At 44.5% G+C, this 24,517-nt stretch overlaps 1 protein-coding gene across 6 annotated transcripts in view; it reads left to right on the top strand.

Moving 5' to 3' along the window:
• Nucleotides 1–24,517, top strand: part of MTUS1 (microtubule associated scaffold protein 1) — a 161,780-nt gene that overhangs the window by 52,701 nt on the left and 84,562 nt on the right. For all 6 annotated transcript variants that reach the window (XM_053578263.1, XM_053578266.1, XM_053578262.1 and 3 more), the window contains one exon: nucleotides 6,354–6,549. In XM_053578263.1, coding sequence (XP_053434238.1) covers nucleotides 6,354–6,549 — 196 coding nt within the window. The remainder of the gene's footprint in view (nucleotides 1–6,353; nucleotides 6,550–24,517) is intronic.

The following is a 24,517-nucleotide window of genomic DNA, read 5'->3' as shown; positions in this document are numbered from 1 at the left end:
CAGGTGCTGAAGGGCTATTTTAGAAATGTTTTCAGGGTCCTTAGTGGCCACCTGAGAGGAAATGTCAGGTCCTTCAGGACATAAGGTTAGGAAAGGCTGAAGATGTTCCTGAGCTGGATTGGTTGAGAGAGGTTTTGGCTCTAACAATAAGTATTTTCTCTGCTGGGAAAAACAGTACATCAGGAATTTCTAACCTAACAAGCTTGTCTATTCTTTCCAAAGTCAGATTTTATTTTTACATTCTCTTGTAGTCAAACTTAGAAAAATCATATCATGGGCGGCGCCTGTGGCTCAGTCGGTAGGGCCCCGGCCCCATATACCGAGGGTGGCAGGTTCAAGCCCGGCCCCGGCCAAACTGCAACCAAAAAATAGCCGGGTGTTGTGGCGGGCGAGGCTGAGGCAAGAGAATTGCTTAAGCCCAGGAGTTGGAGGTTGCTGTGAGCTGTGTGAGGCCACGGCACTCTACTGAGGGCCATGAAGTGAGACTCTTGTCTCTACGAAAAAAAAAAAAAAAAGAAAAATCATATCATTTATACTTTCACGTTTTGCGAAATTAAATTACAATTTCTTTTTTTTTTTGCAGTTTTTGGCTGGGGCTGGGTTTGAACCCGCCACCTCCAGCATATGGGGGCTGGCGCCCTACTTCTTTGAGCCACAGGCGCCACCCTCTTTTTTTTTTTTTTTTCATTGTTGGGGATTCATTGAGGGTACAAGAAAAATTACAATTTCTTTATTTTAATCAGCATCCTAGTTTGGTGTTTCTATTATATAGATATCTATTATATTGAAGTACGGTTATAGAATCATCAGGTTGAAATGGATCCCAGTTCATTTCAGAGACACTGTTCTACTTTTCATCTTAGGAATCTGGCAATCAGGATTCCTAATTAGATAGGAAGTACTTTGTAAGTCCTGAAGGATTGTCTCATTTTCAACACTGGAACTTTTTACTTGCCAACTGATATAAAGAACTCATCCTGTTTCCATGATCACCCTTACACATTTCCACAGGTGCCTTCTGAAGGAGGATCAGGGAGGGGCTAGGCAGACTGTCATAGGCCACAGGCCACAGGCCTTGCACTTATTGTAGACAACTGAATGGACATTTGCTGCCTGTTTCACTGAAACTGGTGTGGGTGTTAATCATTTCATTCCCAAAGGCTCCATCTGCCTTGAAGCTGTGAACAGACAGTTCTGGAGGGATGTTGGTTTTCAGTGTTGATCTTGGCCTAAATTAGGCCCTGAGTTTACTGAAGCCTTAGGCTGTTTGGGGGTCAGGGTTTATCTGAATCTTTTTAATTTATTTTATTTTATTATTTATTTATTTTTTGAGACAGAGTCTCTCTTTGTCACCCTCGCTAGAGTGTGGCGGCATCATAGCTCATAGCAACCTCAAACTCTTAGGCTTAAGTGATTCTTTTGCCTCAGCCTCTCAAATAGCTGAGACTACAGGTGCCCACCATGATGCCCAGCTATTTTTAGAGACGAGGTCTCATTCTGGCTCAGGCTGGTCTCGAACGTGTGAGCTCAGGCAATCCACCTGCCTCAGCCACCCAGAGTGCTAGGATTACAGGCATGAGCCACTGCGCCCAGCTCTGAATATTTTTTATTTTTTATTTTTGAGACAAAGTCTCACTCTGGTACCCTGGCTAAAGTGCTGTGATGGCAGCCTACCTCAAGCAACCTCGAACTGTTGGGCTCAAGCAGTCCTCCTTACTCAGCCTCCTGAGTAACTGGGACTACATGTGCCCACCACGATGCCCATCTAGTTTTTCTTCTATTTTTAGTAGAGACAGGTCTCTGTCTTGCTCAGGTTGTTCTCGAACTCCTGAGCTCAAGCATTTCACCCACCTTGACCTCCCCAGTGTTAGGATTACAGGTGTGAGTCACAGTGCCCAGCCTATCTGCATTTTTAGAAAGGTTCTTGTTTGGAAGCAGGTATTTGCTTTTCATTTGATACAGGAGATAAGTATAGCTCCCCATTCCAGAGGTCGTGCATTTGTGATAGTGTGTTAAATGGTAACAGGAGTGGAGAATTATCTAAACGGAAAGCACTCGTTTGTCCAGGGCCTGCTCTGGACCAGGTATGGTGCTTACAAACATCATGCTGTTTGATGTTCCCAGTAAAACTCAGGTGCTTTGCATGCATCGTTGTTTGCCCGGTGTAACAACAGGGCAATTGTTAATGACATTTTAATCCTTCAGTGAGGTCACTTAAAACTCACACAGTTGGTAAGTCATAAAATTGGGGTTCAAACTCAGGTCCCCTGATCTGAGTCTTGCCCTGTCTGCTCCACATACCACAGGGTTTCAAAGTGGTGTGGAATGTTGGCTCTGAAAGGCAACATACGTGATTTGCTGAAGATTTCACTTTTATAAGTTGATGAGAAGTTTGATTTGCTTTTTAAAAGGTTTTCTCTGGGAGATTAACTTAGCCAGCTTTAGTTTAACTTGGCCAGAGACAGAAGACCTTTGTTAGTTTGTATACAGTCACCTGCTTTTCTTGGCCAATTCTGTGTTCTTCAGTGCCAGAACATGACCTTCAGCTGTCCTCGGAGGACATTGGCCTACCGCGTTAGTGTTGAATTCCCCTGCTGTTGAATTCAGTTGTCATCAGCTCGGGCTTTATGTATCCCCACTGGAAATTAACCCTTAGGATTGATTACAAAAGAGTAAAAGTGGGGGATATGCAACATTGAGGTGACAAGGGGGATTTTGGAGTAGTTTCAAATTGTAGATCTGTCATTCATTGGAAAAGTGACCTCAGGCAAGTCACTTAGTGTCTGTGACACTCAGGTTTTTATTTACATAAAGGGAGAATACAAATTGTAGTTTAGAGTGTTGAAATTTATACTTTGTTTTTGAGACAGAGTCTCAAGCTGTCGCCCTGGTTAGAGTGCTGTGGTGTCACAGCTCACAGCAACCTCCAACTCTTGGGCTTATGTGATTCTCTTGCCTCAGGCTCCCAAGTAGCTGGGACTACAGGTGCCTGCCACAACACCTGACTTTTTTTTTTTTTTTTTTTATCATTGTTGTTTGGCAAGCCTGGGCTGGATTTGAACCCGCCAGCTCTGGTGTATGTGGCTGGCGCCCTAGCTGCTGAGCTACAGGTCCTGAGCCAAAATTTATACTCCGAGTAAGGCTCCCCTTTATGTAGGATGGGAACATTTACTGGGTGCCAACTGTGTGCTGTATATACACAGGTTGTCCATAAAGTTTGTGTGCAATTTAAAATAGATTATATATGAGATGGGACAGTTAAATTTGCAAACTCATTCTAGAAAAAGTGCTATATACTTCGTTGCTGAGCAGTATCATTATGATACCTTCAAGGACTCCCTTTGGCCACCTGGTGACCTTAGTGATATTCAGCAATGAGGAGGGTAGCACTTTCTCTGGGATGAGTTCACAAGCTTAATTGTCAGACCTTGTTTATTGTGGTGATTGTTAGCATAGAGGGAGGAAAGATACAGCCCCTGGCCAAACATATTGCCTGGTGCAGTGGGTTATGTTAGAAAGTGACCCAGTGGGGTAGGTTAACACACCAACCTGGGAATGCACACGGCGTCTTTCCTCCAGGAGGGCCAGTGGGTGTTGGCAGTGAGGTATCTAGGAGAGCTGTCATATTAGTCACTTGCTGCAACTTAAAGAGTAAGTACTCTGGGTACCAGTGAATACCATGTACAAATATAAAGACAAGAAGATGGGCGGCACCTGTGGCTCAACGGAGTAGGGCGCCGGCCCCATATGCCGGAGGTGGCAGATTCAAATCCAGCCCCGGCGAAAAACTGCAAAAAAAAAAAAAAGACAAGAAGATATTCTGATTTAGGGTACTCCATGTAGTGGGTGTGGCAGGAGCTCAGAGTGCAGAACTGGGGGAGTGAGGGGCTGCCCCGTAAGGAAAGGCTTACTTGTTAGGAAGGCTTGACTTCATCTGCAAGGCGAGGGCCTTCCAATCTTGATTGAGTTTGGGAGAGATTGCTAGAAGCTGGTGAGACCAGAGGATCCTGAGAATGTGGTAGTTTCAGTACTTGTGGTGAGAAAGGATGGCCACACTTATGTTAACGCAGAGATGGTAAGAAAGCCAGCACCAGGAAGTAGCCTTTGTTGCTTAAGCTGGGCTCCTGGGTATGTTGTGAATGTGGGAAGAGGAAAGTGTTGAGATGGATGGGTAAAGGAAGTTTAATTTCAGAAGGTGCTTCATGTTCTTCGTAAAATGAGGTATAGTAAGTGTGTAAAACTCACAAGACTATTATGAGGATTAAATGATATATATACAGTAGGACCCCTATAAATTGACCACTCAAGGGACTGTAACAAACTGGTCAGCATTCGGAAGTAGTCAATATAAGGAACTTCCATTGAGTAGGTGTGGTGCATGTCCAGTCTATGAAAATTACTTTAGGGAGGTGGTCAACTATGGAGGTTCTACTGTATTTAAAATTTAGACTGGTATTTTGCATAGTGTAAGGGCTGCATGTGAGTAAAAACCAATAATAACATAATCATTGTTGTCATTGTTTTTTTTGTTTTGTTTTGTTTTTTTTAGTTTTTGGCCGGGGCTAGGTTTGAACCTCTGGCATATGGGACCAGCACCCTACTCCTTGAGCCACAGGCGCCGCCCATTGTTGTCATTGTTAACTAGAAGGGCCCAGGGGATGCTGAATGTGGAGGTGCAGGGGAAAGTTAAGAAACCATTTGGATTTTGGATGTACCATTGCCTAGATGATAGTTGAAATGGCAACCAAGATCTTGTAGGGAGAGTATGCAGTGAGAAAAGGGAACAGGGTCAAGTTGAAGCCCTCACGAAGATGAGCTTTTAAAGATACGGAAGAACAGACTCAGAGAAGAGCTCTGTTAGGAAACCAAAAGGTAAGAGTTGTCAGCATGGATGCCATAGAGGGGAGCCACAGGGAAAGGCCTGAAAACTGTAGCTTGTATTTAACTTGTAGCACCAGAGAGTGATCTTGAGAACGGCCCTCCTAATGGGTACAAAGGCAGATGATCATGAAGAGTTTTACCTGATATATAGTAAAACTAGCTACAGTCAGCTTCCATATCCATGGGTTCTATAGATTCAGGCAACCTTGGATTGAAAAAGTGCAGGAATGGCCGGGCGTGGTGGCTCACACCTGTAATCCTAGCAGTCTGGGAGGCTGAGGCAGGTGGATTGCTGGAGTTCATGAGTTCAAGACCAGCCTGAGCAAGAGCGGGACCCCATCTCTACTAAAAATAGAAAAACTGAGGCAGGAGGATTGCTTGAGCCCAGGAATTTGAGGTTGCTGTGAGCTATGATGCCACGGTATTCTACCCGGGGCAATAGCTTGAGGCTCTGTCTCAAAATATGTATATATATTCAGGAAAAAAAAATTCCACAAAGTTGCAAAAAATAAAACTTGAATTTGCCATTTGCAGAGTCCCGTGTCAAATCCACATGAATGAAATGATGTGTAGGCCTGGTATTTAGAAGGAATCTGGAGGTGATTTACAGCAGCAGTGCCTAAACTTTTTGGCACCAGGGACTGGTTTTATGGAGGACAGTTTTTCCACAGACCAGGGGTCATTAAATTCTCATAAGGAGCATGTACAGTTTAAAGTAGGGTTCATGTTCCTAAAGCAGCCAGTGCCGTGCTGATGTGACGGGAGGAAGTGCCCAGAAAGGTGATGAGCGTGATGGGGGGAGCGGCTGTAAACACAGATAAATCTTCACTCACTCTCCCATCTCTGACCTCCGGCTGTGTGGCCTGGTTCCTAACTGGCCGTGGACCTGTACTGGTCTGCTGCCTGGGGCTGGGGGACCACAGATTTAGAGGACGTGTGTATGTTATGTGTAAAGACTGCCCCATTTTATATCAGGGACTTGACCGTTCATGGATTTTGGTATTGTGGGAATTCTTGAACCAGTCCGCCATGCTATGGAGGGACAACTGTATTTATTTGGTATATCCACTGAGATAGAAATTGTTTCTCTCAGCCAGGTGCAGTGACTCAGGTCTGTAATCTTAACACTCTGGGAAGCTGAGGCAGGTGGATTGCCTGAGCTCACAGGTTCGAGATCAGCCTGAGCCAGAGAGACACCTGATCTCTTAAAAAAAAAAAAAATACCTGGGCTGTTTTTGTGGTGGGCACGTAGTCCCAGCAACTTGGGAAGCTGAGGCAAGAGAATCACTTGTGCCCAAGAGTTTGAGGTTGCTGTGAGCTGTGATGCCACAGCACTCTACTGAAGGTGACAAAATGAGACTCTGTCTCAAAAAAAAAAAAAAGAAATTGTTTCTTTCACGTAACTACCACTGTAAGGAAGCGGTATGGAGAAAGTTCGATCTGGACTAAAATTTGGGTTGTTGTTTTTACAGGGTCCTGCCTCAAAAACTACTGCCACCTCAGATAGGACTATATCCAAGCCCGACTCCTGCAGTTTGAGGAAAATACCTAGTTCAAAAGCCAAAGCCGGGGCTTCTGTTTCCTGTTTGAGGCGAAACAGTGACAGCAGGAATCTCCATGCTGATAGAGCTCTGTCTCCCCAGAGGATCAGGCGTTTGACCAGCTCTGGTAAGAATAAAATTGTTCGACTATGCTTATACAAGTTTATGACCTACTTAGATGTGAAATTAGAAAGACAGCTTTGATTATAGGACCAATGCTAATACAGTCTATCATTAAGCGTTTGCACATTAGTGGACCGATCCTGACCAGAAATGGTAGAGAAAGATACTTTTTTTTTTTGAGACAGAGTCTCACTTTGTCACCCTCGGTAGAGTGCCATGGTGTCACAGCTTACAGCAACCTCCAGCTCTTATTCTAGAGCAGTTCAAAGCTTAGTTGGGGGAAAAGATGTGTGCATAAACCAACTTACAAGCTGTTCAAAGGATGCATGCATAAATATACAATTGGCTAGTAGTTAATATCATTTTATTTAAAAATTGTTATAAATAGTTGAGTGCTTAACAACACTAAAGTATTAGACAGTCGATTCGTAATGGGCCCTCACCATGTCTGAAGAGATTAGATTTTTTTCTGAATTTTACTGAAAGATATAGATTTACAGGGATATGAAGACATGAAAGTTATACTTTTATTTTTATTTATTTATTTATTTATTTTTTGCAATTTTTGTCTGGGGCTGGGTTTTAACCGGCCACCTCCGGCATATGGGGCCAGCGCTCTACTGTTGAGCCATAGGCACCACCCGAATTTTGTGAGTTTCAAGAATTGCTGTTATGGGCGGTGCCTGTGGCTCAGTGAGCAGGGCGCCGGCCCCATATACCAAGGGTGGCGGGTTCAAACCCAGCCCCGGCCAAACTGCAACAAAAAAATAGCCGGGCGTTGTGGCGGGTGCCTGTAGTCCCAGCTACTCGGGAGGCTGAGGCAGGAGAATCGCCTAAGCCCAGGAGTTGGAGGTTGCTGTGAGCTGTGTGATACCACGGCACTCTACCGAGGGCAATACAGTGAAACTCTGTCCTACAAAAAAAAAAAAAAAAGAATTGCTGTTACGTATGATACTAAATTTGGCAGAGGCACAGATAACTTTGTGTTACAAATAAAAGCAAGAAAAGGAAAAGTCAGCCCAGTTTAATAAAGACTAAGATGAAAAGCCTGGTAGCCATTCTGGTTGACTAAGAATACTCTGCAGGGAACACGCCTTGTTTCTGTAGGTGTAACCTTGAGCAAATTAAAGGCATGTCGGATTGATTTAGAAAGTCCCTTGTAAAAATAGTGACTACTTTTTGAGTAGTCTGGAAAAAAAGATACGTCTCTAGTTAGAGTTATGAGTCCATACATGTGAGAATGTTTTATAGAAACAAAACCAACCCAATCTGAGAAGATCTCTTTACCACTCTACAATTTAGTATTTTTTAGGTTTTAGTTTCCAATCCTATTGTGAAGGTGTGAGATGCCCGTAACACACAGACACGTTTTAAAGGCTGTTTATTTAGATTCAAGCCCAATGTCAAAGTCGTGTGGTTTTGGGCAGCAGACCGGGGAAGAGGTGTGAGTGGAAGAAATGGGATGGGCGGTGTTTCCATTTCCATCCCAGAGGAGCTAAGTGGGAAACAGGAATTCTTCAGCTTGGAGTGTTCATCATTTGGGAGAAAAAGAGAAGAGAAGCTAAAAGACATTGGGAAAAATAGTGGTTCTTCCTTCCGATGCTGCTGCGGTTGGGGAGTCAAAGCGTGAGGAAGATCAAAGCTGTTTCTCACTGCTGCTGCCCGGTGAGGCTCATGGTGCTCGCCAGAGGACGGGGGGCGCCCTGTGCCCTTGAATCTGAGCAGCACCCGTGGCGTGGTGCTGGAGTGCGGCCACTGGCACGTGGTCAGAAGCCCTGTGTTTCAGCACCTCTCTGGCACCAGTGAACTGCCTGAGCAAGTCATTTACTCTCTCTGGACTTCAGCCTTTTACTTCTGGAAAATAAATCACATCTTTGAGACTCTGAGGCCAAGTGAGCTTTTGCAGTCCTTATCTTTCTAGGGACAGTTTGGAGCTCACCTGATTTTTTGACCAGTGGCTATGACTGGTCTGAATCTAGGTTCCACGTGATACTTGAATCTCCAGAAAGCCTAAGTGTACATACTTATAAGAAAGTAGGCCATACCCAGGGTGTCTTTTAAAAAACTGAATTCTTTTTTTTTAGAGGCAGAGTTTCACTTTATGGCCCTCAGCAGAGTGCTGTGGCATCACAGCTCACAGCAACCTCCAACTCCTGGGCTTAGGTGATTCTCTTGCCTCAGCCTCCCAAGTAGCTGGGACTACAGGTGCCCGCCACAACACCCAGCTATTTTTTGTTGCAGTGTAGCCAGGCCAGGTTTGAACCACCCCCCTCGGTATATGGAGCCGGTGCCCTACCCACTGAGCCACAGGTGCAGCCCAAGACTGAATTCTTTAATGTAGGCAATCAGTCCCCCTAAGCAGTGAAGCATTTTTTCCTGTATTTCTCCTGTTACAATACTCTCATGTCTCAGAAGAGATCTCTTTAGTCTCAATCAAAAGATAGGGAAAGCTTTTGAGCTCTAATTCTCCTGTGTCACTGAGCTTGATAACTGAGTTACACGTTCAGAATTGTTTTTCAGTCTGAGTTAAAAACTAAATTCTATTTTCCCTGGTGGTTTTCCATATATAAATGGAAAATGCAATCAGAAATGTTATGGATTTGAACTTTGTGTTTGAATGGTTAGAAGACACTTAGGGAGTGAATATTAGTGTTCCCCTAAATTCACATGTTAAAGCCCTGACCCCCAACAGGACTGTACTTGGAGACAGGGCCTGGGAGGAGATGGTGAAGGTTAAGTGAAGTCGTAGGTGTGGGACGCTAATGCAGTATGATGGATCCTGTCCTTACGAGGAGAGGAAGAGACACCAGAGCTTTCTCTCAGCCACAAAAGACACTGTGAAAACATCCACAAGCCAGAAAGAGGGGCTTCACTGAGAAGCAAATTGTCTGTGACCTTGATCGTGAACTTCTCAGCCTTCAGAGCTGTGAGAAGATAATTTTCTGTGCAAGCCATCTCATCTGGTATTGGTTATGGCAGCCCAAGTGGACTGAGATGACTAATTTGATTATGCTGTGTTATGTTTGTTTTGTAAAAAATTAATAGAGGCTCACAGTAAATTGAGAGGTATTTCTGGGGGACGAGGAACAGGGTTAAAAGGAGAACAGAAAAATAAGGAGTGTACACAATGTGGCTTCAGATCATTGCGAGTGTACCATTGAAGTGTTTGTGTATTAGAAAATTGAAACCAAATGGATATCCACTCATACAGAGCTGCTCTGCTGAAAGGTGAGCAGAAGGAATGTTCCAGCCAGTTGGGGGTTTTCAATAAATCCTTTCAGAGAACTAAGTGGAAAACCAGACCTGGAGTTGAAATAGCCATTTTATCGGAACTTTAAAATGAGTATGAGAAAGAATTCTAATAAAACCCACTGGAGCACTTCCATTTTACGTGTCAAAATGTGGAAATTTATCTACAACCTGATTATAAGAAATTATAACAAACCAAATCCAAAGTACCTTCGTTTCTTTGGAATGTGAATTATTTTTTCACTCATATAAGGGGAGAGATAGGGATGAAAATTATTATTTTTTTTAATTTCATTTTTTTTATTGGGGATTCATTGAGGGTATGAGAAACCAGGTTACGTTGATTGCATTTGTTAGGTAAAGTCCCTCTTATAATTGTGTCCTGCCCCCCAAAGGTGTGTCACACACCGAGACCCCACACCACTCCTTCCTTCTCTCTGCTCTCCCCTTCCCCTATCCCCTACCCTGTACTAGGTCATTAATTGTCCTCATATCAAAATTGAGTACATAGGATTCTTGCTTCTCCATTCTTGTGATGCTCTACTAAGGACAATGTGTTCCACGTCCATCCAGGTTAATACAAAGGATGTAAAGTTGCCATCTTTTTTAATGGCTGAATAATATTCCATGGTATACACATACCACAGTTTGTTAATCCATTCCTGGGTTGGGGGGCATTTAGCCTGTTTCCATGTTTTGGCAATTGTAAATTGAGCTGTGATAAACAGTCTCGTGCAAGTGTACTAAATCCTTATAGTAAAAGGATTATTTTTTCCTTCTGGGTAGATGCCTAGTAATGGGATTGCAGGATCAAATGGGAGGTCTAGCTTGAGTGCTTTGAGGGTTCTCCATACTTCCTTCCAGAAAGGTTGTATTAGTTGGCAGTCCCCACTAGCAGTGTAAAAGTGTTCCTTTCTCTTGATATCCACGCCAGCATCTGCAGTTTTGAGATTTTGCGATGTGGGCCATTCTCACTGGGGTTAGATGATACCTCAGGGATGAAAATCATTTCTAATGACAATTATTATAGCACAGATGATAGTAGCTCATGCTGTTAAATGCCTACGAAGTTCTAGGATCTATTTTAATAATGTCACCTATAAATTTATTTAATCCTCCTAGTAACATTATGGGGCTTACTGCTATTTTGTAAACAAGGAAACATCATAGGACAGTTAAATAACTTGCCCAAAGTTACGCAGCTAGAAAGGGGCAGAGGTACCATTCAGACTGTGCTCCGGGGTTCATGCTCTTAACCCTGAAATTATTAGTTTCTAGAAGTGCTGTTAGTATGGCCATGAGTTTTGAAGGCATTAACATTCTTGTGCTCAGCTGAGTGGCACGGAGACTGTGGTACACTTCTTTGTAGACCCTCAACTTAAAGCTTTGATACAAATGATTTTTTTTTTTTTTTTTGAGACAGAGTCTCACTATGTCACCCTCAGTAGAGTCCTGTGGCATCACAGCTCACAGCAACCTCCAACTCCTGGGGTTTAGCCATTCTCTTGCCTCAGCCTCCCAAGTAGCTGGGACTACAGGCACCTGCCACAATGCCTGGCTATTTTTTGGTTGCAGTTGGCATTGTTGCTTGGCGGGCCCAGGCTGGATTCAAACCCTCCAGCTCCCGTGTATGAGGCTGGTGCCGTAGCCTCTGAGCTACAGGCGCTGAGCCTGTTATAAATGATTTTATGTGACTTTTGAAAATTAATGCTGTGGAATAAATAACTGCCTAGTAAATACTCTGATTGATTCTGGCATCTTCAGAGACCTGCTGTCATGCTCTTCTGGAGGCAATACCAGTTCTTACCAGGTTTTAGATTATAAATGGACGTGTTCCCTTGTGCAAACAGGCCATTGCCCTTTCAGTGGCCGGGTAGGATTATAGAAGGAGCACAGAACCCTCTCCCTGCCCTGTGGATCCTTTACCCCACCCAGGACGGGTGAATGCATGTTTGTGCAGCACCCACAAAGGATGTTTGAGGGGAGTGGATAAGGCCCCCAACGTGAAGAATGTCTCAGGGTAGGTCTGATGAAGAAGACCTTCAGGAAAGGCATCATTTTAGTTTTCTTTAGAGAAAGAGAAGTAACATTTCAAAAGGGCAAATCCTGCGTTTTAATTCAGTTTATTGTGGGTTAATAAAGTAAATTCCTTTCAAGAGAGCAGTACATGTGAAACTTTGCAGCGACTTGCCCCTCATGAGAGCTTTCTCGCCTTTCTTGCTGAATTTTTTTTTTTTTCTTCCTACATTGTTTTCTTTTCCCCTTGGTTTCCATAAACTGATTTTTCCCTTTATTTATTAAAGAGATTTTACAGTCTTCTTCAAATGACTTTTATGTCCTTGCACCCTTTTTTAGATGGGACTTTGAGACAGGTGATAGGCAAAGTGATGAGAAATTTTTTCACATCCTTGTGCAAATAAAGGATTAAAAAGCAGAAATGCTCACCCCCGTGAGTTATTCCACAAGCTGACTTTAATGTGCTGCTAATAGATGGTTCCGTGTTTGTATGTCTTTAGGGCCAGGGCACCTTTTAAGGAACGTGTCTCAGGATCGCTTTCTATAAAAACAGTAACAGGAGAAGCATGATATGGGTGCGAGGTGCCAAAGCTCTGTGCTAAGCTCTCTTAAATGCATAAGCTCATTTAATTCTCACAGCTCCCGAGGTATAGATCCTATGATTATCCCCGTCTACAGAGGAGAAACTTGGGATTCGGGAAGGGTAAGCAAGTTGCCCAAAGTTCCACGGTGGGTGACTGTTGGAGATGAGAAGTGACCCGGGCAGCCTCCCCCAGGGCCAGTGCTCCTCACATGCATACAGAGCACACTCGGCCCTTCCTCCCTGGACATGAGTGATTCTTCATTAAAGGACGTGTGTATTGGCTGGGTGCCCATAGCTCAGTGGTTAGGGCACTGGCCACGTTCTCCGGGGCTGGTAGGTTTGAACCTGGCCAGGGCCTGCTCAACAAAAAAACTAGCCAGGCGTTGTGGTAGGCACCTCTAGTCCTAACTACTAGGGAGGCTGAGGCAAGAGAATCACTTGAGTCCAAGAGTTTGAGGTTGGTGTGAGCTATGATGCCACAGCACTCTACTGAGGGTGACCAAGTGAGACTGTCTCAAAAAAAAAAAAAAAAAGGGGAGGGGGCATGTGTATTAATGAGTAGCTGGTACCATGCGGACAACTATTCTAAGTGCTAGGAATGAAAAAGGTGCATAAAAGAGACAAATTCCTGCCTTTTAAGGATCTTAATTCCTAAAAAGGAGAATCATGAAATAAACTAGCTGAAATGTTAGTACGTAAGATGGTAAGTGCTGAGAGTGGTGAAGGGAGTTACACTTTTATTTTAATTTAATTTTATTTTTTTGAGATCTGTCTCACTATGTCGCCCCGGGTATAGTGCCATGGCATCACAGCTCACGGCAACCTCAAATTCTTGGGCTTAAGCGATTCTCTTGTCTCAGCCTCCCAAGTAGCTGGGACTACAGGTGCCCGCCACAACGCCCAGCTATTTTTCTGTTGCAGTTGTCATTGTTGCTTAGTTGGCCTTGGCTGGGTTCGAACCCTCCAGCCTTGGTATATGTAGCTGACACCATAACAACTGTGCTACGGTGCCAAGCCGGAGAGCCAGAGTTATACTTTTAAACAGAGTGGTCAAGAAAGGTCCCATTGAGAGGGTGACGGTGGAGCAAACACCAGACGGGGAGAAGGACGGGCCTCTTGGCTGTCACGTGGGGGGGGCTTTTTGGGCAAAGGGAGCAGCCAGTGCAAAGATGCAGAGGTGTGGGTGAGGACCCACAAGCTGCTAATGGGGCATGGTGGGGACTGGAGAGAGCTCATGGGTGGAGGTGGTGAGGCCAGACCTAGGGGGAGACAAGCGTGTCTCTATTCTTACCAACGTGGTCACTGTCGATTCTTGATCTTTTCCAGGTATTTCACACAATTCTCCCTTAGTAATTCTAGAATAGATTGTGGGATGACTCATAGGTATGTTTAATGTATCATGATGTAGTCTTTCTTTACCTATCCATTCAAGAAATACTTAGAGTACCTGCCATGTGGTGGGAAGCCTCCCTGATTCTGAGACTCTGAATATGACTGAGCAAATAACGCCCACCTAGGAGCTCCTTAGTTGGAAGGTGAGGCGGAGGGGAAGAGTGAGCACATCATTACAATGCAAGCTCTTCCTTCTTCCGGTCCCAGCTCAGCTGTCACATGGCCTTGGTGACACTTTGCACTTACTGTGTTGCTCAGTAATTATTATTATTTTATTTATTTATTGTTTTTTCAGTTTTGTTTGGGGCCGGGCTTGAACCTGCCACCCCCGGTATGTGGGGCTGCTGACCTACTCCTTGAGCCACAGGCGCTGCCTTTGCTCAGTAATTATTTTCTTTCTTTTTTTTTTTTAAATTAAATCATAGCTATGTACATTAATGCAGTCATGAAGTACAATGTGCTGGTTTTATATACAATTTGAAATATTTTTATCACACTGGTTAACATAGCCTTAATGGCATTTTCTTAGTTATTGTGTTAAGGCATTTATATTCTACATTTACTAAGTTTCACATGTACCCTTGTAAGATGCACCATAGGTGTAATCCCACCAATCACCCTCCTTCCACCCATCCTCCCCTCTCCCCCTCCTTCCCTTTCCCCATATTCTTGGGCTAGAATTGGGTTATTTTCATACATATCTGTCTCATGATAAACTGTAAGAGCCATAAGGATAGAAGTCTGTTCATTATTTTTCTATTTTCCAGTGCTCAGCCAAGTGTACCTGTTACACAACAGGTATTTAAAAATATTTGGCTTGATTGGAACGGAGACTTGTTCATCCTAAGGAACACTGGAGGAAGAGGGTGACATTTGAACTGGTCTTGGAATGTGCCTGCAGGAGTTTGTCAACAGAGAAGGTGGCTGGCGTTCTTGCGAGTGCAGATGGAGAGTTATGAAGGGATAGATGGTGTGTGGGGGAACTTTAAGGCCAGGCTCAGCGTGTGTTAAGTAACGGGCACTGGGGACACAGGAGAGATGAGCCTTGACTCAAGCAAGGTAGAGGAAGATTAGTTCTGACAATCTAGCCACAAACTTTAAGGGTCCTGCAGTTTGGGGGAGTAGAAAGGAGAACACTTAAGTATTCTTTTGGCTCTGTTGGTGGTGCATAGTCTCATGAGTCTCCCCAGCTTTCTTGTTTGGATAGCTGGACAGATGATGAGGCCATCAAAGGAAATGAGGAATAGAGTAGCAAAAAAGAGGTTTGCAGGAGGAGAATGGTGGGTTTAGTTTGGGGCGTGTTAAATGTAAAGAGATTAAAGACCTAGAAGCACCTCAAAGGTGTGTGTGCAAGTTTGGCGTTTTAGGCAATAAAAATGTGCAGAGACCAAGGCAGCCTGTGGGAAAAGAGCTGATGAAGGTATGTGGGATGGGGATGTCCAAGACAGCCAGAATGCATCTTTGGAATAAAGAGGGGGAGTGCAGACGTGGGTGGACGCAGATGAATTTGGAGGTTGAAGAGTGAGGACGCAGGAGAGAAGCTGTGGATAATTGTGGGATAGCTTCCTTTTTTCGTATTTTCCAACTGTCTTTGACAAGGTTGGATGATATTTTTTCCAAGCAAGTTTGTGCAGATTTTATTGACTTCTTCATTTTTGTATCCTTAGGAAGAGAGATAAGCTTAAGATGATGTTCTCTTTCGATGTCTCGATGATCTAACTGCTCAAAGGAGCTCTGTTCATGAACCTTGGCTTCTAAATAGCCAGGAGGCCCCTGTGTTCTTTCTTCTGTTTTTTTTTTTTTTTTTTTTTTTTGTAGAGACAGAGTTTCACTTTATTGCCCTCGGTAGAGTGCCGTGGCGTCACACAGCTCACAGCAACCTCCAACTCCTGGGCTTAGGCGATTCTCCTGCCTCAGCCTCCCGAGCAGCTGGGACTACAGGCGCCCACCACAATGCCCGGCTATTTTTTTATTGCAGTTTGGCCGGGGCTAGATTTAAACCCGCCACCCTCGGCATATGGGGCCAGCGCCCTACTCACTGAGCCACAGGCGCCGCCCCACTTTCTTCTGTTCTTAGTAGGAATTCTCAGCAGGAGTGCCGGGTGGTGAGTTTGCTGATGAACATATGAAGATTCCTCATCATCCTTCTGTGGTAGTTGGGGAAAAGATGCAAACATCTCTAAATCTTTGGTTTATTACATGCTGATCTTTTTTTTATTTTATTTTATTTCTTTTTTTTTTTTTTTTTTTTTGTAGAAACAGAGTCTCACTTTATGGCCCTCGGTAGAGTGCCGTGGCCTCACAGCTCACAGCAACCTCCAACTCCTGGGCTTAAGCGATTCTCCTGCCTCAGCCTCCCGAGTAGCTGGGACTACAGGCGCCCGCCACAACGCCCGGCTATTTTTTGGTTCCAGTTCAGTCGGAGCCGGGTTTGAAGCTGCCACCCTCGGTATATGGGGCCGGCGCCCTACCGACTAAGCCACAGGCGCCACCCTACATGCTGATCTTTTTTTTTTGGCTGGGGCTGGGTTTGAACCCACCACCTCCGGCATATGGGACCGGTGCCCTACTCCTTGAGCTATAGACGCCGCCCACATGCTGGTCTTTTTTTTTTTTTTTTTTTTTTTTTGAGACTGAGCCTCATTGTCTTGTTCAGGCTAGATTTCCGAGGTGTCAGCCTCGTTCACAGCAGCCTCAAACTCCAGAGCTCAAAGGATCCTCCTGCCTCAGACCCCCAGATAGCTGGAACTACAGGTGCCCAACAGACTGACTTTTCTATTTTTAGTAGAGATGGAGTCTTACTCTTGCTCAGGCTGGTCTCGAACTCCTGAGCTCAAGGGATCCTCTTGCCTCAGCTTCCCAAGTTGCTGGGACTACAGGCACCCACCATGACCACCAGGCTAAGTTTTCTGTTGTTTTTTTTTTTTTTTTTTGTAGAGACAGAGTCTCACTTTATCACCCTCAGTAGAGTGCTGTGTCATCACCTCTCACAGCAACCTCCAGCTCTTGGGCTTAGGCAATTCACTTATCTCAGCCTCCTGAGTAGCTGGGACTACAGGTGCCCACCACAACACCCGGCTTTTTGTTGTTGTTGTTGTTGTTGCAGTTTGGCTGGAGCTGGGTTTGAACCCACCACCCTCGGTATATGGGGCTGGCGCCCTACTCACTGAGCCACAGGTGCCACCCAGTTTTCTGTTTTTAGTAGAGATGGGACCTTAACTCTTGCTCGGGCTGGTCTCAAACTTCTGATGTCAAGGGATCCTCCTGCCTCAGTCTCCTGAATAGCAGGGACTATGGGCACCCACCACTGCTCCCAGGTGGCTGTTCTATTTTTAGTTGAGATGGGGTCTCACTCTTGCTCACACTGGTCTTAATGTCCTGAGCTCAAAGGATCCTTCGGTCTTGGCCTCTGAGTGCTAGGATGATAGGTGTTGGCACACCCTGAATTCTAAATGTTCCCTTATGGGACACATGTTCCCAGGCCTGTGACTAAGGAAGCTATTTCTGTTTAATCCACACCTGAAGCAGTAGACCTCTGGTAAACGTGCATGCAGAGGCAGGTACCAACAGTGTTTCCGTGAATACCGTGCTTCTGTCCAACTCAAGCCATCGTGAGAACCTCACTTTGTGGGATGTTCTTGTTTCTCTGTCAAATTATCACTCTCTTAAGCTGTGCCGTGTTTTTGTTGTGACTCACCTGTATGGCGGTGGCTCCGCCTTATAATCGTACCCTCGATTTTCAGCAAAGGAAGATGGTTAAACAGAGTACGAGTAGATATTGCCGTGGCTAACTCAAAAATGAAGGATGCTAAAAATCACGTTTTGTGTTATATAAATGTGTAGTGTTACTGAAATCCTGTGTTCTGGGAGATAATGCATTTATTTAACAGACAGTTTGAGAGCATATACTCTGCAAGTCAGATGCCAGACACTGAGGAATTGTGGGTTGAGTAAGACTTGGTTTTTGCCCTCAGGGTATAAACAAATAGAAGAGATGACGTTTTCTTTTTCTCACATTTGTCCTTACAATATGAAAAAAGAGCTATAGGATTTCAGGAGAGGGTGAGGTAGTAATACAAATACCAAAGATTGCTTAAATTCTTTCTATCATATAAAGTTTTTATAGTATAATAGAGGCACACCCTGACTTTAGGTGAGGGCCAGTCTTGGCTTCATGTCGATTGTTTGGGCTGTTTAATTTTTGCCCACTGAGATCTCAGGAAAAGAATAATAAGGATACACAGTGAAGTATTTTTCAGGACTTGACTGGTGAACTAGGAAGTAGAAGGAGGGGACATTTAGGGCGGAGGGTGTAGAAAGCAGAGCTAAGCACAAGTCAAGACAGAGGCGTGTTTGTGCAGAGAAGCGCCGCTGGGCCAGTTAGGACACAGTGGAGTGGTGGAGTTCTGGGAATCACAAGAGGCCAGACAGAGACCATGTCTGTCAATGTCAGGAAGGAGATGCGGCATTGTTGTCCCAACCAACTGAGGCAAACTTCACCCACTGTGCATCTTGAACTTAACCAGGCAATTTGGATAGTTTATAAAGTTTCCCTTGCCCCCTTCCCAGGAGGCTCTTTTTTTTTTTTTTTTTCGTAGAGACAGAGTTTTACTTTATTGCCCTCGGTAGAGTGCCGTGGCGTCACACAGCTCACAGCAACCTCCAAATCCTGGGCTTAGGCGATTCTCCTGCCTCAGCCTCCCGAGTAGCTGGGACTACAGGCACCCGCCACAACGCCCGGCTATTTTTTTGTTGCAGTTTGGCCGGGGCTGGGTTTGAACCTGCCACCCTCGGTATATGGGGCCGGCGCCCTGCTCACTGAGCCACAGGCGCCGCCCCCCAGGAAGCTCTTTTAAAAATAGACTATTTTAAGTGCAAAGTTAAGGAAAAAATATTCCCTTGCAATCTCACTAGCACCAAATCATTTTGAACTTCATAGTTTATAACTATTTGCATTCTTTTCCTTTTTTTTTTTTTTTTTTTTGAGACAGAGTCTCACTATGTCGCCCTTGGTAGAGTGCTATGGCCGCACAGCTCACAGCAACCTCAAACTCTTGGGCTTAAGTGATTCTCTTGCCTCAGTCTCCCAAGTAGCTGGGACTACAGGCGCCCGCCACTGGCTATTTTTTGTTGTCATTGTTGTTATTGTTTTTAGCAGGCTGTGGCTTGGTTCTAACCCACCAGCCCTGGTGCATGTGGCCAACACCCTAACCACTGAGTTACGGATGCCGAGTCTGTACTTATTTTCTTAGAATTTTAAATTTTTTCTTTCTTTGAGACAGAGTCTCAATCTGTTGCCCAGGTCAGAGTGCCCTAGAGTCAGCCTAGCTCACAGCAACCTCGAACTCCTGAGTTCAAGTGACCCTCCTGCCTCAACCTCCTGAGTAGCTGGAACTATAGGTGCCCATCACTACACCCAGCTAATTTTTCTAATTTTTTTTTTTTTTTTTAAACTAGACACAGAGTCTCACTGTTTGTTGCTCAGGCTCGTCTAGAACTCCTGAGCTGGAGGGATCCTCCTGCTTCAGCTTCCCCGAGTGTTAGGATTACAGGTGTGAGCTACTGCCCCTGGTCTCTAAAATCCTTCTTAATAATATGGTTTTACATGACTGTAAGAATGTCCCACCATGTGAATATTCTGTGCTTTATTTCTTTAGACTTTTTGGACCATTGATGTTGTTTCCAGGTTTTTCTTTGGTATGTTAAATGATTCAGCATTGAAGAACTTTATGTGTAAGGACATAAGTGGGTCAGGTAAATTCCTTGGCCGCCTTCGTCCAGGTGGAATTAAAGGACATGAGCATTTTGAAGGCTGTGTTAGTTACCAAGTTGTTCTTCGGAGACAGCGTACACAAGTCTGTGCTCCCGCTCTGAGTATCAAAGAATGTTTTCCAAAACCCTTGCCAGTATTTTGATATTTCTGACACTCTTTTGAAATAAATATTTGTTATGTTTAGGGATGAGCAAAATGGTATGTTATTTTAATTGGCATATGCTTGGCACTCAAATTACTTGGGGAATAAATGTAGATTCAGTCGGCAAAGTGCTGGGATACAGCAATGAATATAAGATCAATATGAGTTCTCCTTAAAGTTGCATCGTGGTGGGGAGAATAAAGTATGTGTATGTCTGATAATGAGATGCACTAGAGAGAGAGAGAGAGAGAGAGAAAATGCTGGTGCAGATACGGGGATAAGGAATGTTGGGGGTGGGAAGGTTGTGAAATTTTAGTGCAGCTGGTGGAGGTGGCCTTTGAGTCCAGGGCTGAAGGGGCCGTCATGGACGGCTGAAAGCCATTCCAGTTAGAAGCAGACAGCAGAAGGGAAGCCCCCCCGAGGTGGAGCTTAAGTGGATGCTCTGAGAAGAACAAGAAAGGAAGGTAGGAGGAGGGAATAGGAGATGAGGGCTGAGAGGTAGGAGAGAGCCAGCTCATGCATAATAAATCATAATAAAGACTTGGACTTTTAAGCTGAGGGTTTTAAATGTTAATGGGATCGCATTCTTGGTTGTGTTGAGAATAGGTCCAATGTGGGGTGGAGACAGGGACATTAGGAAGGGGGTTAGCATAGTAATCACAGCTGTGGGCTGTGGCCAGATAGAGCCAGCCCCTGCTTAGACTGGATGAGGAATGAGAGCCCAGAAAAGAGGCAGGAGTGACTATGAACATTTTGGTGTGAGCCGTGAAAGGAAAATGGAAAGACAGACGCTAGGAAGTCGCTATCAGGGGCGCGGTTACAGAGACGTTACGTTGAGATGGATAATAGATATATAAGAGCTGGAAACACAAGTCTAAAGTGCGTAGGAGAAGCCTGGTCTACAGATAGAAATTTGGGATTTGCTGACAGATGACATTTAGAGCCAGGACCAGGTGAGATCACCACGGCAGTTAAGTGCAGAAAGAGAACAGCTCCCGGTCCCCTCTGCGGCACTCCCTAGAGTGCTCCAGGGTACCTCTTGCATACTCTTCAGTTTAAAGGACGGGGGGGGGGGGGGGGGGGGGATGAGGAATCCCCTAGGAGACCAAGCAGGGACAGCCAGAGAGGCAGGAGTCCTGGAACCCCATACAGAGGCACCGACTGCAGCCCAGATGGCTGGTAGGAGACTGTGGCAGTTAAGAATGCAGTGTGCCACAGGGGACAGAAAACCAGTCGGTTGGGTGCACCAAAACTCTGGGCGTTTATTCTGATTGGGAAGTCCAGAGGTGGGCAGTTCCGGGCTGGACGATGGGGTAGTGTCCTCCTGTCCCTCCACTCCTCCTGCCTTGGCATATTGGTTTTGTCATTGGCTTTTCAGTTAAAATATGGTCGCTGAGAGTTCTGTGTGTCACCATCTGCTGTGATGGGCAAAGATGGGCAGCGAGTGACCACATCCCGAGCGGGGTCCTCCTCCTGACATGCCTCTCTGTGGTTATCAAGGAGGACAGCTCCTGCTCAGCGGCTTGGCCCCGCGAATGCTCATCCTCGCGTCCTGCTGGCACAGACGGGATCACCTGGTTGCCCCGAACATCAAGAAAGGTTGAGAAGCACATATTTGGTTTTTTAAAACCTTTCTATAGATCAAACAGTGGCGACAGGGGGTTAGGAATGACAGTTGGCCAGCCAAGAAAGGTGTTGTTAGACCCAGTAAGGTCAAGTTTCTTTTTTTTTTGGCCGGGGCTGGGTTTGAACCCACCACCTCCGGCATGTGGGGCTGGCGCCCCACTCTGTTGAGCCACAGGCGCCACCAAGTTTCTTAAAAAAAAAAATAATAATAATAATTGTACCAACTCTTTTTTGTTTGGAGCAGTGGTTCTCAACCTTCCTAATGCCGCCACCCTTTAATACAGTTCCTCATGTTGTGGTGACCTCCAACCATAAAATTATTAACGTTGCTACTTTATAACTGTAATTTTGCTACTGTTATGAATCGTAATGTAAATACCTGATATGCAGGATGTATTTTCATTGTTACAAACGGGTCCCAACCCACAGGTTGAGAACTGCTGGTTCATTTATTTATTTTAATTAATTTTTTATTAAATCATAACTTTGTACACTCATGCATTTATGGGGTGAGAACCGCTGGTTTAGAGCTTTTGCTCACTTATATTGTGGGGCATAAGATTGTTGTTGGTTTTCTACCAAGCATTTTTCTCTTCTTTGTTTTATCATATATATGTCTCTTTATTTTGTGTACAGTGTTTTAAAATTTTTTTTTGGCCGGGGCTGGGTTTGAACCCGCCACCTCCGGCATATGGGACCGGCGCCCTACCCCTTGAGCCATAGGCGCCACCTGGTGTTTTAAAATTTTTCAATGTTAAGTATATTGTTTCCTTTCATTTTTCCTATGGTTTAGGCATAACAAGACTTTCTTTACCCAAAGAGAACATTGCTCCGTATTTAATTTTGGTATGGTTTTATTTTAAATGCTTTATCTCTTTGGTTTTGTTTTGTTTTTGTTGTTGTTTTTTTTGAGACAGAGTCTAACTCTGTAGCCCAGGCTGGAGTGCCATGGCATCAGCCTAGTTCACAGCAATCTCAAACTCCTGGGCTCAAGTAATCCTCCTGCCTCAGCCTCCTGAGTAGCTAGGATGATAGGCGCCTGCCACAACATCCGGCTAATTATTTTTCTATTTTTAGTAGAGATGGGGGGTCTCACTCTTGCTCAGGCGGGTCTTGAACTCATGAGCTCAAGGGATCCTCCTGCCTTAGCCTTCCAGAGTGCTGGGATTACAGGTTCGAGCCCTGGTGCCCAGCACTCATCACCACCATCCATCTCTGGAACTTTCTTGTCTTACCCAACTGAAATCCCGTATGCATTAAAAACTAACTCCCATTAGTGACTCCCAGGTCCCGGCAACCGCCACTCTACTTTGCATTTGTATGATTTTGACGACTCGAGAAATCACATAAGAGGAATCATACGATATTTGTCGTACTTAGCATCATGTCTTCAAGGTTCATCCACATTGTAGCATGTGTCAAATTTTCCTTCCTTTTTTTTTTTTTAATTAAATCATAGCTGTGTACATTAATGCAATCATGGGGTACCATGTGCTGGTTTTATATACAATTTGAAATATTTTCATCACACTGGTTAACATACCCTTCCTGGGATTTTCTTACTTATTGTGTTAAGACATTTATGTTCTACATTTAGTAAGTTTCACATGTACCCTTGTAAGATGCACTGCAGGTGTAATCCCACCAATCACCCTCCCTCTGCCCACTCTCCTCCATCCCCTCCCCTCCCTTTCCCCATATTCTTAGGTTATAACTGGGTTATAGTTTTCATGTGAAAGCCATAAATTAGTTTCATAGTAGGGCTGAGTACATTGGATACTTTTTCTTCCATTCTTGAAATACTTTGCTAAGAAGAATATGTTCCAGCTCCATTCATGTAAACATGAAGGAGGTAAAGTCTCCATCTTTCTTTAAGGCTGCATAATATTCCATGGTGTATATATACCACAATTTATTAATCCATTCGTGGGTCGATGGGCACTTGGGCTTCTTTCATGATTTAGCAATTATGAATTGGGCTGCAATGAACATTCTGGTACAAATATCTTTGTTATAATGTGATTTTTGGTCTTCTGGGTATATACCTAGTAGAGGAATTATAGGATTGAATGGCAGATCTATTTTTAGATCTCTAAATGTCCTCCAAACATCTTTCCAAAAGGAATGTATGAATTTGCATTCCCACCAGCAGTGTAGAAGTGTTCCCTTTTCTCCACATCCACGCCAACATCTCTGGTCTTGGGATTTTGTGATATGGGCTAATCTTACTGGAGTTAGATGATATCTCAAAGTAGTTTTGATTTGCATTTCTCTGATGATTAAAGATGATGAGCATTTTTTCATATGTCTGTAGGCCGTGCGCCTGTCTTCTTCAGAGAAGTTTCTCTTCAAGTCCCTTGCCCGACCTGCGATGGGATCCCTTGTTCTTTTCTTGCTTACACGTTTGAGTTCTCTGTGGATTCTGGTTATTAAACCTTTGTCGGAGACATAACCTGCCAATATTTTCTCCCATTCTGAGGGCTGTCTGCTTGCTTACTTACTGTGTTCTTGGCTGTGCAGAAGCTTTTTAGTTTGATCAGGTCCCAGTAGTGTATTTTTGAAGCTGCTTCAATTGCCCGGGGGTGATCCCCATAAAATATTCCCCCAGGCTGATTTCTTCAAGAGTTTTTTCCTTCTTTTTTAAGGCTGAATAATACTCCACTGCTGCCTATGTAACCACCTTTTGTTTGTTCATGCCTCTGCCTTTGGATACCTGGGTTGCTTCCACGCCTTGCCTCTTGTGGATTAAGCTGCTAGGAACACAGATGTACAAATAAGTATCTGTTTGAGTCTCTGCTTCCTCTTCTTTTAGGCACATACCTAGATATGGAGTTGCTGGATCGTGTAATTTTTTTAGGTTTTTGAGAAGCCATCATGCTGTTTTCCTTAATGGTTGCACGATTTTACATCGCCACCAGCAATGCACAGGAGTTCCAATTTCTCCATGTCCTTGCCAATGCTTGTTGCTTGTTCTTTTTGTTTGTTTGTTTGTTGTTTGGGGGGGGGGGTTTGAGACAGTCTCAAGCTGTTGCCCAGTGTGCTGTGGCGTCACAGCTCACAGCAACCACCAACTCTTAGGCTTAAGCAATTCTCTTGCCTCAGCCTCCCAAGTAGCTGGGACTACAGGTGCCTGCCACAACCCCCGGCTATTTTTTTGTTATAGTTATTGTTGTTTGGTGGGCCTACGCTGG

This window comes from Nycticebus coucang, chromosome 24 (genome assembly GCF_027406575.1).
Source record: "Nycticebus coucang isolate mNycCou1 chromosome 24, mNycCou1.pri, whole genome shotgun sequence".
Taxonomy (NCBI): domain Eukaryota; kingdom Metazoa; phylum Chordata; class Mammalia; order Primates; family Lorisidae; genus Nycticebus; species Nycticebus coucang.
The sequence above is the reverse complement of the archived record's forward strand: the minus strand, read 5'-3'. Positions and strand labels throughout refer to the sequence as shown.